Source organism: Vanessa tameamea, chromosome 7 (genome assembly GCF_037043105.1).
Source record: "Vanessa tameamea isolate UH-Manoa-2023 chromosome 7, ilVanTame1 primary haplotype, whole genome shotgun sequence".
Lineage (NCBI taxonomy): Eukaryota > Metazoa > Arthropoda > Insecta > Lepidoptera > Nymphalidae > Vanessa > Vanessa tameamea.
The window spans coordinates 7,803,552-7,819,335 of NC_087315.1; the positions used below are offsets into that span (position 1 = coordinate 7,803,552).

The window sequence follows — 15,784 nt, forward strand, 5'->3', positions numbered from 1 at the left end:
GCTCAAAGGAGTCTCGGGCCCAATTTAATAAAAACTAAAACAATTTGAATTTTTTGAAAATCAATTCCTAGCAAGAAATCGAAAGAAGCTGTTGAATTTGAAAAAAAAAACACATCTACAACACACACAGGCAAAGTTAAGGGAAATGTTGAATTTTAATGTGTCATTGATTCATACATTCCTCTAAAATATATTTCAATACAAATACATATATTATTCAAAAGCTTATTATTATTAGAAGATACATGGTAGATACAATACTTCCGTGCTAAATAAAGTGATGAATTCGAGTTAATAAAGTGTAACGTGATTAACGTGTGTTTAAGTCGATATCTAATAAAGCAGAAGAGTTTGTTCTTTGTTTTTTTGAACGCGCTAATCATAGGAACTACTGGTCCGATTCGAAAAAATATTTCAATATTCGATAGCCCTTATTTTGAGGATCACTATAGGCTATACCATCAGGTTACGACAAAAAGGAGTGGAGTATGATTAAAAAAAAAATATTTTGAGAGCTTTCGTTGCGTGTATTGTGAAATCTGTTAATGTCATGTAAAAATCTTGTATGACAGAATCAGTAATATAGCCGAGCAAAGTCGGATGAACAGCTAGTAAGCAATCAAGCGGCAGCGCAGTTTGGGCCAGTGAGCACTTCTCGACTGTTGTGAAATTCGAAATAGACATTGCACCTCTCAATTGTCAACTTCAACATTTCGTTATTTACATTTTTACATGTCACAAGAGCGTTATATACCTTATGTATATATCGTCTAGTATCCTTAGTATCCTTGTATCCTTGTATCCTTTATTATATACCTCTGACGATTCATTTCACTTTAAAATTAACGCATGAATCCATCAAAGATTGTTAAGCATGGGAATCAATAGATTCCATTCACAATCTTTTAAACTTGCAGGGATTAAGTCATGACAACATTGTTTAATGAATAAATTGTTTCACTTTTGTTCCACCAATTGGCTTGTTATAGCCGCTTAGTCATTTTCACTCATGGAAGGACTTCCAATAGCCTTCTAACCCACTAATACACTGAGCCATCCCATTATATGCTAGAAATATAAAAAAAAATAATATCTTAATCATGAATCATCATCAAAACAAACATTTATCCAAAACGTACATATGTATATAAATACAAATATTATGCGTAAATGATTCAAATAAATAAAATTTTCCAATTTGTAACGTAACGTAAAGTTATGTGAAAGTTTTGTCTTTAATTAATCGTGTACTTAAAATTTCGCGAGTTTAGCTACGACGGGATTTGCTACATCATTTATGTAAAAGGAATCGTTAATCATCAGGATTTCGGTGAATTAGGTTTTACGAGAAAAGTCAGAATATCGAAATAATACAGTTGTATAGTTGTTGTTTATTAAAATAATTATAAGAAACGCTATGGCATCGGATTATTTCACTATTAAAAAAATCACAACAATTATACAATCATTTCAATGTTGTTTTAAACAATAAAAAAAAAACATACTTTTCCACTAAACGAAGTAGCTATGTTAGCAGATGAAATGCAATTCCGCTCCTTCGGGAAATTACTTGTTTGGTTTTAGAATTTTATTTTCTATGAATAATCTAGAAACAGAAAAATGCGTTTTCATGACACATTACTAATTAATATAAGCATGCCCTACACGATAAACAGTAGGTTTTATTCGAATGTTATATTTACCAAAGAGTTAGTAAGTTACTTTCTCATCGTTACAATAATGAATGATTCATTTTTATAAAATGTTTACAATTTGTTTAAATGTTTAAAACACGTTGGTTTATCGGATGTTTGCACATCGTCACATCTTTACTCGATGACAGTCAAAACTATTACATACTAATACATAACGGCGCCTAAATAATAATATATTTACATTATTATTATGTATGTATAAAAAATTGTTATAATTAGTCCTCCACTTTAGTGCTCTGCTTGCCGCGTCGTAGCTGTATCTTATTTATAAATTGATTTGTGTTTTTTTAATTGTCCTGCATGTTCATTATTGCTAGACGGCAACACAATCTACAGTTTGGAAAATCGATGACCTAAAGTTTGCATTAAAATCTACGAGTATTTCTTCATTGATGTGGAACGTGACTTTGTTGAGTTGTCTTCGTACTTTTCTGGATTCCTCAGCTGGTCTGGTACTCGACCAGTTTAAATAGTTTAGGTAGTTGTTAGGTAAATTGTAACTGTAGGTAACTTATTTTCAGATTAGATTCATTATCAAGGTTTAGGTTCAACACTTTGTACTCTAATTGTAGGATACGTTTGATCTATAAATATATTTAGAGAAACGACTTTCCCAGGTTGACATGACACGGCGGCATGAAGCTGGCACAGTTCCATAGAAAAATGTCTCGTGTATTAATTGAATGGCAACTATATTTATTATGTTTTTCATCAATTATTATGTCATGGTGACTGTTTTAATTTTTATTTTATTTTTTATATTTACGGCTTAACTGTTATTAATGCATTTAAAACAGCAACCGTGTTTTACAGTTAATTGCCGTGTTTATTAATCGTTAAAAAAATATAAAAGAATTAATGAACTTTCGAAAATGTGGCCAAAGATCTGGAAGAAAATATGGCATAAAATACATTTATAAATTACAAAATTTTACCTCGGTGAAGATTATGAGTACTTTATTCAGTCACAGTTTGTGTCATTAACCTAATTGGAGGATTGGACCAGATTGAAATTAGGAAACCCTTAAAAAGTCTTGTTTCTTTTAAGAACCTACATATAAATTTTCATGACTCCAACTTACAAAACTAATGAATAAATCCAACTAAAAAAACGATACAGACAGACAGAGTTACTTTCGCATTTATAATATTAGTATGGATAACTGCTACTCTAACTTCAAAATGAATAGTAATTCTATAAAAAAAAAATCCTTTTGGGGGTGGAATTGTATTACTGATTGACTCGTCGGTTTGGTTGCTACCCTATAGTCTTTTAGTGCAGAACCCGGGTCGGGGCAAGATTTGCTTATTAGAGTTTTACTGCTTAGGAATTCGTAGTAGAAGTTTGGAACTTGGCAGTGACACACGAAAAGCACGTAAGGTCTTCGAATCCGAATTCCTAAACTCCACTTAAACCTGTCCATTGTTTCTTCCAATGGGATATTGGACTGAGAGAATAGTGAGTGCACCTGTATTTGCCGTGCTCTAATATCCTACATAACCGAAATTGGTCAGGATTTTTCTCAATGATAGATGAAAACTATAAGAATTCGTTTTAAAATGCCCAATTTTTAGGACCCGTTAGAACTGGGCGTAAATTAACTTGTTCGTCAGTCATAACATCTAATAGGTCATATTTTTAATAACATACAGAAAGTAAGAAACAAGGATTATATTTCATTAAATTCAAATCTGTTTATCGCACGCTTTCAGCGAGTCAATAATAAACAACTTATATTCTTATTTTCTCGGTAAGTCGAAACCGCAAGTGACATAATATTTCAATTTCATGTTAAAGAGTTGAATAAAATAAGCCAAGTCACGTCTTCATATTCAATGGTAGAGATCGATTGAAATGGAAGACGGGACGGAGCTCTTCGTTTTATTTTTTTTCGTATAAACCTTTTAGCGTTTGACTTCATAAATAAATTCCCGCCAAGAATGGAAAGAATATAAAAAAAGGTGAGGGAAGCGGTTGTTCTTTTGCAGAAATGTTGTCATATTTCTCCTGCTGTCATATACTTATTACATCGTCTAAACTAGCATAACAAAGCCGATGCTTGTATGCATTGTTGTATGTAAAAAGAATATTTACATTTTACAATTTCAGTCGACTTGAGTCGAAGTCGTGAACTAAAGATCTCTCTTCGATTATGTATTTTAATTACACAGGCCACAATACACGTGTTTTGTGAAAATTTCAACTGGCCAGCTATTATAGTACTAAGCAGTCCTGATAGACAGACATACAGATGGCGGCGAAGTTTAAAACTAAGAAGGAAATGAACTGTATTCAAGCTATTAAAAGTTTGCTTATAGCATCGTAGATAAAAATTTACGATCTATCATAAAAATAAGTGGATTTAAGTGATGGAAAAAAAATAGCAACTTTTTATTTTTATTATTCACTAGTATATTCTTCACTAGTGTGAAGTTAAATTTATTAAAAAGAAGGAAAAAATAACAACATTTTTACAAAGTTGAAAATATAGATATATACAGTACATATTATACGAGTACATACTCTGAATGAATTTATTTTTTAGTGTTTTCTTTTTATATGTAACACAAAATTCAGAATTTTGTACTTACATTTATATATATTGGTGAAAATAAAAGGCTGTATTTATATGATTAGTAAGTCGCTTGTTACTTTATTTATATATCTTATACATTGTTTATTAATAATATAATATATTTATTGCTCATTCATGTATGAATTATCGCACTTGAATCTTAATCAAATATGCTAACTATAAGTAATTCGAATTGACTAAAATTTAATACGTTTCGATAAACTTTGAATACAATAAGCTACAATGTATTATATTATTTGCTATTGGCTAACTTATATGTACATAATCAGTCTGTAAATTTCCCACTGCTGGGCTAAGGCCTCCTCTCCCGTTGAGGAGAAGGAATGGAGCATATTCCACCACGCTGCTCCAATGCGGGTTGGTGGAATACAAATGTGGCATAATTTCGTTGAAATTAGACACATGCAGGTTTCCTCACGATGTTTTCCTTCACCGCCGAGCACGAGATGAATTATAAACACAAATTAAGCACATGAAAATTCAGTGGTGCTTGCCAGGGTTTGAACCCGAAGTCATCGGTTAAGATGCACGCGTTCTAACCACTGGGCCATCTCGGCTCTCCAACTTATATGTGTAAGTTACATATATATAGGTATGTATTAAATATATTTATACTCTAGTGCGCTATAGCCCTCAGACTTAGATATAAGAGCGATGAGATGCACGTATTGATTATGATAATTAAATATATAAATTGTATTATCCTTTAAGTCAATTTAATATTTACTGTTAATTCATTGAAAATATATACAAATTACACGTAATATCTAAAAGGTCGTGTAGTTTATTATAGAAATAAAAGCGAAACAGAGCGAGGATGATACTGAATTTACATAAACCTTAGTTTGAATACAGATTGTCTTACAGATCCTAAAGATTTCCTTAACCTCTCGTGAACAATAGAGTCAAAAGCTTTATAGTAATTAACAAAACAGCTGTTCAATAGCCTTTCAATAGCCAGTTCAAGTTAATGTTTTATCTTGAATTATCCAGAAAGTTAACTTTCTGCTCTTTACAAATACTTGTTTATATTTAAATTATAAAAATTCGTAGTGTAACATAGGGTACTTCTTTATAACATCACAGTACGACTGAGTGTGACTTCTTTAGAAAACCTTTTAAATATTGGAAGAATTCATTTCGTATCTTACTCGTGAAATGTTCACTACCGACTTACGATGCTACTAAATGTCATATCATGTTAGTTATAATAATTCAGCTTTAATAATTATTAAAAATGAATAAACTTTAAAAATTTGATATATTTTTTTAATTCATATCACTCTTTTTACAAGAGAGATAATTATCCTGGTATACAAAAAAATATACTTCTAAATACAAGTTACAGTTAAAAATAATTTAAACCTGTAGAAATTTAAATATGTAGAAATAGGTAAATCTATTCGCATAATAAAACCTGTGTTAGATGTACATCGACATCCTGGCCTAATATTCATTTATAGAGGGTTCTTTGAGATTTTATGTTCACATTTTTCACGCTTTTATTACTTCTATTTAAAATGAAACTCAACATGGTGAGCTTTTATTGTATCCATATATATTTTAATTTAATTGCAATGAAAAATTGGAGTTAGTTATGACGCCAGCCAAAATACCTGTCGGACTAACACTGGTTGCTTGGCAACATTGCTTTATTATAGGACGATACATACGCTGGTTACATTAGCCGACTTATGTGAAAATATTTGTTTATCAATCCAAGGTATAATGTCATAGTGGCATTCACAGTTGAAACGGTTAGACCTTGAAGTACTCGTAATAGTGCAATAGTTCACCTAAAGCTAATATTAACACTGCAATAACGCCGCCAATAAACAGCCATGTCTCTTGGGCCTGTAATTACACTGACTTGCTGACTGATTTTTGGATTTATTTAAAATGAATTTAATAATATATTTACAATGAAAACGTTTCATAGAGATGTGAAAATCAATTTTCGTGACTGGCGTCGGTTGAAATATACAAATAAAAGTAAGTGTGAAATAAATAATATGAACCATATAGTATGGATAAATGAAAAATAACGTAATATTTTTAGACTATGTTCAAAAGCTATAGTTAATAATAATACTTGTTGACTTCCAGGTAGGATATATTACATACATGTATCATACTATTTAACTAACATGAATACAGAATTGGTTAATAATTAATAATTACATTTCGAATTAAAAAAAATATTGTGCTTACATCTCGTCGTGGCACAACAAAATATTCAGTTAATGTTAGATATAAAAGATATCTCAGTATTTTTAGGACTCACGTTTAAAGCTCCAATGTTCTTATTTATAATGCCTTGCAGGTAAGCTCAACTCAGCAGCATACGCGGTTAGGAATGTTACATGACTAACTAAAAATAGTACTGCTCGTTTAGAACATTTTATAATTATATAAAATGAATGTATATTATTTTCATAATATGCTAAGACATATTATGAAAGACATTTCATAAGTGGTATACTAGGCACCCCTTCCAGCTTCACATGGATACAATAAGGGTAAATTTACATATTTTACATTGAAGAACAATCATAAAAATTCAATTTTTTTTCCGATTAGGAAACTAGAGATTCCCTTTTTTTGCCATATAACCCTACACACATACATACATATAAACCTTCCTCTTGAATCAATCTGTTAATTGATCAAAACTGCATTAAATTTTTTTGCGTAGTTTTAAATATCTAAGCGTACAGATTATGAAGAGATTATTTTGTAATGCTTTCGACATAAAACGGTATTCACTCTTCAAAAACGAGTTTTTCGAATTATTTGTGAGCCTGAAACTAGAGATTACTGTAGGGATGTTTTTTGTATGACACAATATCATATATAAAACAGTAACTACATTATAAAAAACGAGAACTAATAATAAAATTCTAAAGAGAAGTAAAGATAATACCAAGATTTAGACTTCAAGGAGTTCATCCTTCCTGAGTACGGGTACTCGATTCTTTAATAAAATTCTGCGGATCATTTTACATTTGAACGAAATTAAATTATGTCAAAATTAAATTTAAATGGGATGTTATTTTTTAAAATAATTAAAGCTATTATCAGTTCACGATAATACAAAATACATAAATATAATGTATATGATTGTTACATGTACGATTTTTTGATTGATTATTAAAGAATAAATACTGAGTTTCTTGCCCTTTCATCTCGGTATAATCGACTATAATTTTATTAAGGTAATTTCAAGCCGGTGGTATTTATTGTTTATAATATGGTATTTTAACACATTTTATACAAAATCAATCTTGTAAAATGACTTAAAAGAGCCAACTTGATAAAGAATAGTAATATTCTTGTTTCGTTTTATTAAAGACTTAGTACCTATATAATAAAAAAAACACATATGTATGTATGTTTCTGTCACGAAATCCTTAGTAGCCCGGAGTTTATAAGTGAGCACTGTTTACAGAGTAGTACGCCGGTTGGTCTTGTGCCTAAACTTTTTCTGATCGTGTCGGATGATGAGTTAGTGAATAGGTAAGTATAGTTACGCTTACCTGTGTGTACATATGCATATGTGCAATGTAATATCTCTTGCGTAGTTGGCTAGTATCTAGGTAAAACGGCTGTGGCTACACTCATGACTAGGTCAATTCAACACATACCTTATATATAGCAGTCATTATTATATCGATAATGGAGCAGGTATGAATTAAAACAATTAATTTTATTTCGGTCTATTTCAAGCTGTCCTATTATGTACATGCCACGGCTCGCATTCATGTTTAAAAAAGGTTAATCAATTATTTTGAGGTTGAGGTCGATCATTTGAAGCTCATAGCATCATGAGTAGTAAAAAAAATATTATACAGATAATTCATACATACTTTATTGTCGGTTCCAAGAGGTGCAAATAATTGCCTGCTTATTAAAAAGCATTTAAATTGATGATTTCTGATTCTAATTTTAATTATATTTTATTTTAGGCTTATATTTAAATTAGAATCATAAATCATCAATTTAAATGTTTTTTAAACGATTATTGCGGAAATAAAGGATAAACATAAGAAAAACACAATTGTAACTGTAAATGTTTATAGCCGTCTTTAAAAAGAAAGTTGAATATTTTTTTAAATGGATAAAATATTTTTGGTTTATGTAACGCAAGATCTTTTGAATAGGATTTACTTCAGAGGATACATTTTAAATTAGAGGAAATTTGAACTTAAAATTAACAGTGCAAAGCTTATGATATTTATTTCGCATTTCTTTACGAGTACTCGACACGTAAAGAAAAAATAAAGTAATCGAAGACCAATCGGTGTTTGATTAATTAGATGTTTATACAAAAAAAATATATTACATTCATTTACAAAACTTGAAAATTGATTGACTCGTTATTTTCCTAACTGCGAGGATGAATGTATTCGGAAACTGATCAACATCATCAACATTATCAGCATTTCTGGCACGCCTGATGAAATTCAAGAAGAGTTATTTGAAATGCAACACGTTAATAACTGCATACATTCGTGATGGGAATTAAACTTGAACAGTTTTTCCTTCCTTTATATTTAGAACTACCACCATGACCGTCTGATCAAAATTTAGTATTCCATCACTAAGAGGTTAAAATGTGCCCCCAGACACGAAGAATATCGGAAGCTATGGTGCGTATTTTTTTGCAAGTATCTAGTTTTACTGCTTACTTTTTCCACCTGCCGCTACTCTTAGACCACAATGCATTTTACATATAACCTTAACTTCTATTTTGTGCTTTAAAATTGAAATCATGATCACTAGTCTCGTCTTTTTTAATTAAAACAACAACAAGAAACTCTTCGTAAATGTTAAAGAGGTTTCAGAATTAACAACTTAGAATATCTCGGTTTAATTTTTTTTTATATTAATTATATTGGCAATAATTTATTATATGAAATAAAAAACGTATATCCGTGACTATAATTCAATAAAAAAATAAATTAATAAAATAATTAAGATAATTAAAGTAGCAAAAGGTTACCTCGTAATTTATGGCTTTGAAACTAAAACAGGTCATGTTTTTTTTGAAATGTCCTAAATGTTTTAAAGAAGCCATGTCGATTTCTGTGGTAATAAGACTCTAGAGGTTTTTTTAAATGTCCTATTACCGTAAATTAATCGTACGCATGAATAATTAAACGAGCTTAGAATACCTGTATTTTTGGTTTCACCATTGCAAAATACGCAAATGCACGACCCAGTTGTTTATTTACGATTTTCACATTGCCCGGCCTTGTTGTTTTGCGTTTCTGTTAATGAATGGTATAATTTACGGGAGTTTCCATTATTGGATACTGGTGGTTCCTTTTAGTAATTGGTGGTTATTCCTCTGAGTTACGGATTTTAATTGTGACTCATTTTTGTAATAGATTTTCCTAATTGTTTGTGTAATTATTTACCTAAGTCGAGCGAAGATTTGACAGATATTTAGATACTTATATTGATTAAAATAAGTGAGAGGATATTTTATGGAAGTATTACTCTACCAGAGCTGTGTAGCAGCATAAAGTCATAAAATACTAACGATAATCCGAATAATAACGATAAAATAATTAGATAAACACAAACAAAACAAACAAACAAAAGTGCACACACATATTCGTTATATTAAGAAAAAAAAAACTAAAACAAATTGACTTACCTAAAGGTGGAAACTATACGAGTATAACTATACACAAAATTGCAATGAGAGAAAAATCCTTTTATCTTATACTTTATAATAAGGTCGCTTTTCTTGCATCAATCGGAAGTGGGTATTAGAGCATTATAGCCTTAGCGTGAAAGGACTTAGAAAGCAAATCAGTTCGATAAAGTGGAACATGAAATAACAGTAGTGGCCGTTAAGGGTATCACGCCAGAAGCTAAATTTACATTTAAGGTATCCCGTGGCTCCTGGATCATATAACATAGAATATGGAAATAGTGATTTTAAGATCGTAAGGTTTCTACGTTGTCGGATTAGGAAGGACTAACAGATTTTCGGGGATACATTCAGCATATTCACAGCTTCGACCGTCTTTGTCGTCACAAATCTTCAAAGAATTCATCCGGTTACATCATATCACAGGGTTTGTCGTCTTATACGACAAATATTTCATCAAAACACTCTTCTCTTTTTCTTGTGTGGTAGTGAAAACCGTTTATATTTTTTATCTTACAAATAAGGTGACATAAATCTCAAGGATACATACGAGGCTTTCATTTTGATTTTGTGAAAATGAAAATATCGTCCGTAATTTGGCTTCAGGAAAGAAGAGAAAACCTACTATTATTTTTCTATTGAAATATATAAAGTGAAGAGATTAACACTTGGTTAACCAAATTTTTCATCTTGGGCGGGCACTGCCGCTCTTACTACGATTTACCGTTAGCTCGTCGTTCCCCCCACTACAACCGCAAGCCGCATTCGTTTGCGTTTGCGCAACTTCTCCTACACGTCGAGCTTCAATGTATTTAGATACATTTCGTAATCAAAAGAAAAGCACGTTAACGTCGCTGCAACATTCAAGCGCGTATCTTACATATCCTTGTACGTCTTCCTCCGCTTACTATATTTTCTTTTCTTCTTTATGTTTAACTTCCAACAGTCATCGTCATTGGTAGCTCAAGCTCATAAACTCTAATTTTAAGGGCTGGTATGCATCTACCTATGAACTTTAATAAATAATAATATTAGAGAGCTGCGTTTCTGTTAGATATTCATTAAAAACAACCGAATCGTTACAAAACGTACATGTATCGTGGTAAGATTTTTTTTACTCTGCTTTTTTTTAAGTTTTAATCGATGATACTACAATTATTAGCAATGCCAGTTTTTATTGTATGTACATGTCATCTTCCAAATAAATAGTTCATATTGTTTAGATATAAGGAATATAACGTGATAATACATACTATAGCTTTGGTTAAATTTACTATATCTACATTATTTTAGTCTATTAGTATTATCTATTGTCCTTGCCGCGTATCATTAGAATATAAAAACGACGCAAATACATAAAATCAGGTAATTTTATATATTAACATTAGTATCGTCTTCCACATAATAATTTATATTTCAGTGAAATCTAGTAATAACTTTGTCAAGGCCTGTAATTAAATAACGGATAATATTATTTTATCTTTAAATAGTGTATTTGTATCTTAGCTATATGTAAAAAACATATAACTAAGATACGAATACACTATTTTTATTTCGACTACTGTTTAACCAAATACTAAACATCTGGTAAATCGTAGAACAGCCTTCAAAAATCGTTTACGTCTTAAATAGAACACTGAAAAACACGTACGTTAAAATATAAACTGATTATTTCAATGATAAATTTAAACCAACCTTGATCATTGCCTTGAGTAGAGCATACCGCGTGAATACGTTCCTTTCAGCCTTGGACTCATTGTATCGCGTCATAAGCGTTATAAGAGCTTTCTTCGCAGTGTCGTAGTTTTCATCGAGACGGACGCGGACCACACGGAGTCTTTCATTAGTCTCGATTACCTCCTCCTTAGTCTGCCCGCCTATTTATGTACAAATAAAGTGTATTAGTGTTTATGAAATTATTTTTATAAAAAAACAATAATATAAAAGTATGTGGTTTTGTTATTCAACGCTTAAAATAATGTCTTAAACACTTGAAGACTATGCACGTCTTTTATTTTATTTATATTTCACTCAACTAATTTTACTTCGTAATAAATTCAGTAATCAAAGCTTTACCTCAATCATTTTGTTTTTTAAACGAATAACATAAATATTTTAAAATAGTTTTCACATACCGACGGAAAATCAAAACATGCATTAGGTAACTGATAAATATTTCTATAGTTCTTCCGTTTTCATTCGACAAATTTTGTTATATAAGGGAGAAATATAACATTTGTTATCATTTATATGAAATTAGTGGCAAGTATAAAGTATAAATTATTATTTTGTGAATATGATCGCTTATAATATTAATTAATAATAGTTTTTGACTTACTGGAAGTGCCCTCGTCTTTGACGTCTTGAACGATCCGGCGTACGCTTTGTGTAAATTTACCGACTAAATTGGTACTGGCTGTAACAAATAAAAAAAACAAACGTGAATTAAACAGTATCAGTTCCCAATTGTGTCACTTTATTTGCGTTGCTTAACATTTTAAGTAAGTTTGTGTCCTGTTAGGGCTTAAGGATATTGTCTTATACATGGTTAAAACAAAGTTTGTCGGGCATCTTGTAAGTTTGTAACACGGATGTGCACTCAGACGCTCCGCTAAGCCGGACATCTGAGAACGATTGCACGTTGAATGAAGAGACTTAGAGCTCATTCATCGTGCAATTTGGTTAACATTGTTCTGTTATATTGAATATCTGTATAGAATATTGTTATATTCATAAATTCATTTTAAAGCTTAATAAAATAGTTTAAAAAACTAAAAAACACGCTTTTAGCACGCAATAAAAATTACAAAAGCAAACCCTTTCATTTAATACCCATATCATGGGGGTGCATTTCAAATAGCCAATCCGCCATCTTGGATGTCCGCCATGTTGGATTTAAGTCACGTGACTATTTTTTCATATTCCTGACAGCAATCCCTTTCTTTTGATATCCATATCATGGGGGTGGAATTCAAATAGCCTGTCCGCCATCTTTGGGAGGCCGCCATATTGTATTTGTAATGACGTTTCTTAACTAGTCATGTATTGTTATCAGAACTCAGAGCGTGTACAAAATTTCATCCTAATCGAAGACCGGGAAATAGGTCAAATTAAGATTCCAAGATTTTCTTACATACATAATCTAGTTACAAGTGAAGCTAATATAAGCGTGGTAAAAAAGGAACGATATAATAAATAGTTTGGTAACATTATTACATATTTTTAATGTATAAGGTTTGATAAGATCTCCTTCCAATAAATTAGGTTTAACTCTGAGCATGAAAATATTATACCGGCTATGTCCAGTTTGTAATAAAAAAGCACTGAGGAAGTTTTATTAAGACTACATGCGCTAAGTCTCGTGTTCAATTAATTTTTAAAACTGCAACTTTCAGAAGATCGAAAATTTTATGAAACTTCGGTAATTACATATTTTTAATGGGTGTAAAATTTATATTTAACAGTGTTGGTTGCATTTTAAGAATATATACAATATGAATACTATATAAACATCAGATAGTTTACATATGTACGTAACTTTAAATATGATTTAAAAAAAAGACTATCAGTTTTATTATTCTGTCTATTGAGTTACAAATTTTGGTGATTGGACAACATTGGATATTGTAAAACTAAAAATATATAAACCCAATTATTTTGATCACTCCAACCAGAACATATAATTTCTTTTCTAATGATTAACTATTTTTTGTCTTTGTATTGATTCGTGTATTCATTCTATTCGCTTTGTGAAATCTAGGATTCGATAAAGTGGAAAAAAGAATACTTGATTTATTTTGCGTTTCTTATAGGTTATCTACATAAATCTCATTGACACAATGTATACTATATCAAAAATATTTTGATATAACATATCAAACCTCATTTGAAGTTTTTATAATTCGACGATTCCTTTGCGATAATTATTACTTCTATATAAAATAAACTCCAAGTAAAACATATAATACAATAATTGAAAATAACAAATTTATTTTGTGAGTGACAATAAGAGGCGAGTTCATGTCGATAAATCGGATCGGCACCAATGTTTTAACGTCCAAAACGCAATTATAGATTTTATGTTGAGTTATTAATGCTCCAAATGGTGTCATTTAATTTGAGTATGTCGTTACTGATTTACTGTTGCCTCGAGGATAAAACAACAACATGCTATTTATAGTCACATCACAGGTAAAGGCAAAATTTAATTAAGTTTTAAATAAGATCCCATTTTGTAAGTATTTATTACCAATAATAATAAATATAATAATAAATATAAGACAACATCACATACATTACTCTGATCCCAATGTAAGTAGCTAAAGCACTTGTGTTATGGAAAATCAGAAGTAACGATGGTACCACATACACCCAGACCCAAGACAACATAGAAAACTAATGATCTCTTTCTACATCGACTCGGCCGGGAATCGAACCCGGGACCTCGGAGTGGCGTACCCATGTAAACCGGTGTACACACTACTCGACCACGGAGGTCGTCAAAGCAGGTGAATTTAAACGTACCTTAATTTTTCTTTCATAGGTATATCATATGAATAGCTATTGTTTTTAAATAAATAAATAAATATAGTAACGTAATAGCCTGCAAAAGTTCCATTATTGGGCTATAAAGACCGCCTCTGCTTAAGAGAAGGCTTGAAGCGTATTCTACCACACGACTCCACTGAGTGTAAGATATGTACCTATATCCTACGAAATGAGTGGCTATTTTAAAATTTCATCTGAAATATGTTTGTTTACTTCCGATGTTTTCCTTTACCGACAGTCACATTGTAATTTTTAAACACAAATTAAGCAAGTTCTTAAAATAACGTTACATTCAAATTAAGTTGTAAAATACGAAAGTCAGTAAAGATAAAATACTCACATTTATATTATTTTATTAAAACTATGTAACTTGCACTTTACTCACATAATATTTCAGACAGGCAATAAATATGTAATTTTAATTAATATTTTTAACCACGCTCGCATTTTATGATAGATTTTATTATCCGACATCTTAGAGAAATTTATAAGGTACTATAATAAAAGACTTTGACTTTGTATAATTTAATTACCCTGTTTAGCACATTAAGGTTATGGCGGCAATTAAATTTTTTTCTTGAATACTACATAATTTTGTAATACAGTTTCAATATTTCGTAGCGAGTAAACATTAAGCTTTGGAATATTTTCATGTCGTCGTTGTATTTAGCAAGAGTTTTCAAATTAAATAATATAAGGAAGCATATAAATAAGAAGGAGCCGAGATGGCCCAGTGGTTAGAACTCGTGCATCTTAACCGATGATTTCGGGTTCAAACCCAGGCAAGCATCACTGAATTTTCATGTGCCTTATTTGTGTTTATTATTCATCTCGTGCTCGGCGGTGAAGGAAAACATCGTGAGGAAACCTGCATGTCTCTAATTTCAACGAAATTCTGCCACATGTGTATTCCACCAACCCGCATTGGAGCAGCGTGGTGGAATATGCTCCAAACCTTCTCCTCAAAGGGAGAGGAGGCCTTAGCCCAGCAGTGGGAAATTTACAGGCTGTTAATGTAAAAAAAAGGAAGAATAGATTTTTATCGTGTCAAATTTTGTCCTGACATCAGATATCCGATTTGACTCCAAAATTAATTTGTCGTATATAAAAAAGCCATTGAATCCAGTAAAGAAACTCGTCACTTGTAAATGAACAATTATTTTCATAAGCCTAACGAACCATGTGAAATGAACAGGCCGTCGAACTTTTTCCATTAGAGGAAGTTGAAACAACTTCCATTTAGGCATTTACTGCTCTAAATT

General features: G+C 31.0%; 2 protein-coding genes across 4 annotated transcripts in view; one reads left to right on the plus strand and one right to left on the minus strand.

The window, feature by feature from the left end:
- The window catches only part of LOC113401338 (probable E3 ubiquitin-protein ligase HERC4), a 333,429-nt gene that overhangs the window by 219,205 nt on the left and 98,440 nt on the right, over positions 1-15,784 (plus strand). The gene's annotated exons all lie outside the window — the stretch shown is intronic.
- The window catches only part of LOC113401356 (uncharacterized), a 155,800-nt gene that overhangs the window by 9,761 nt on the left and 130,255 nt on the right, over positions 1-15,784 (minus strand). The window contains exons 3-4 of the mRNA XM_026641238.2: positions 12,313-12,390; positions 11,670-11,851 (exon numbers count right to left, since the gene is read on the minus strand). Coding sequence (XP_026497023.1) covers positions 11,670-11,851; positions 12,313-12,390 — 260 coding nt within the window. The remainder of the gene's footprint in view (positions 1-11,669; positions 11,852-12,312; positions 12,391-15,784) is intronic.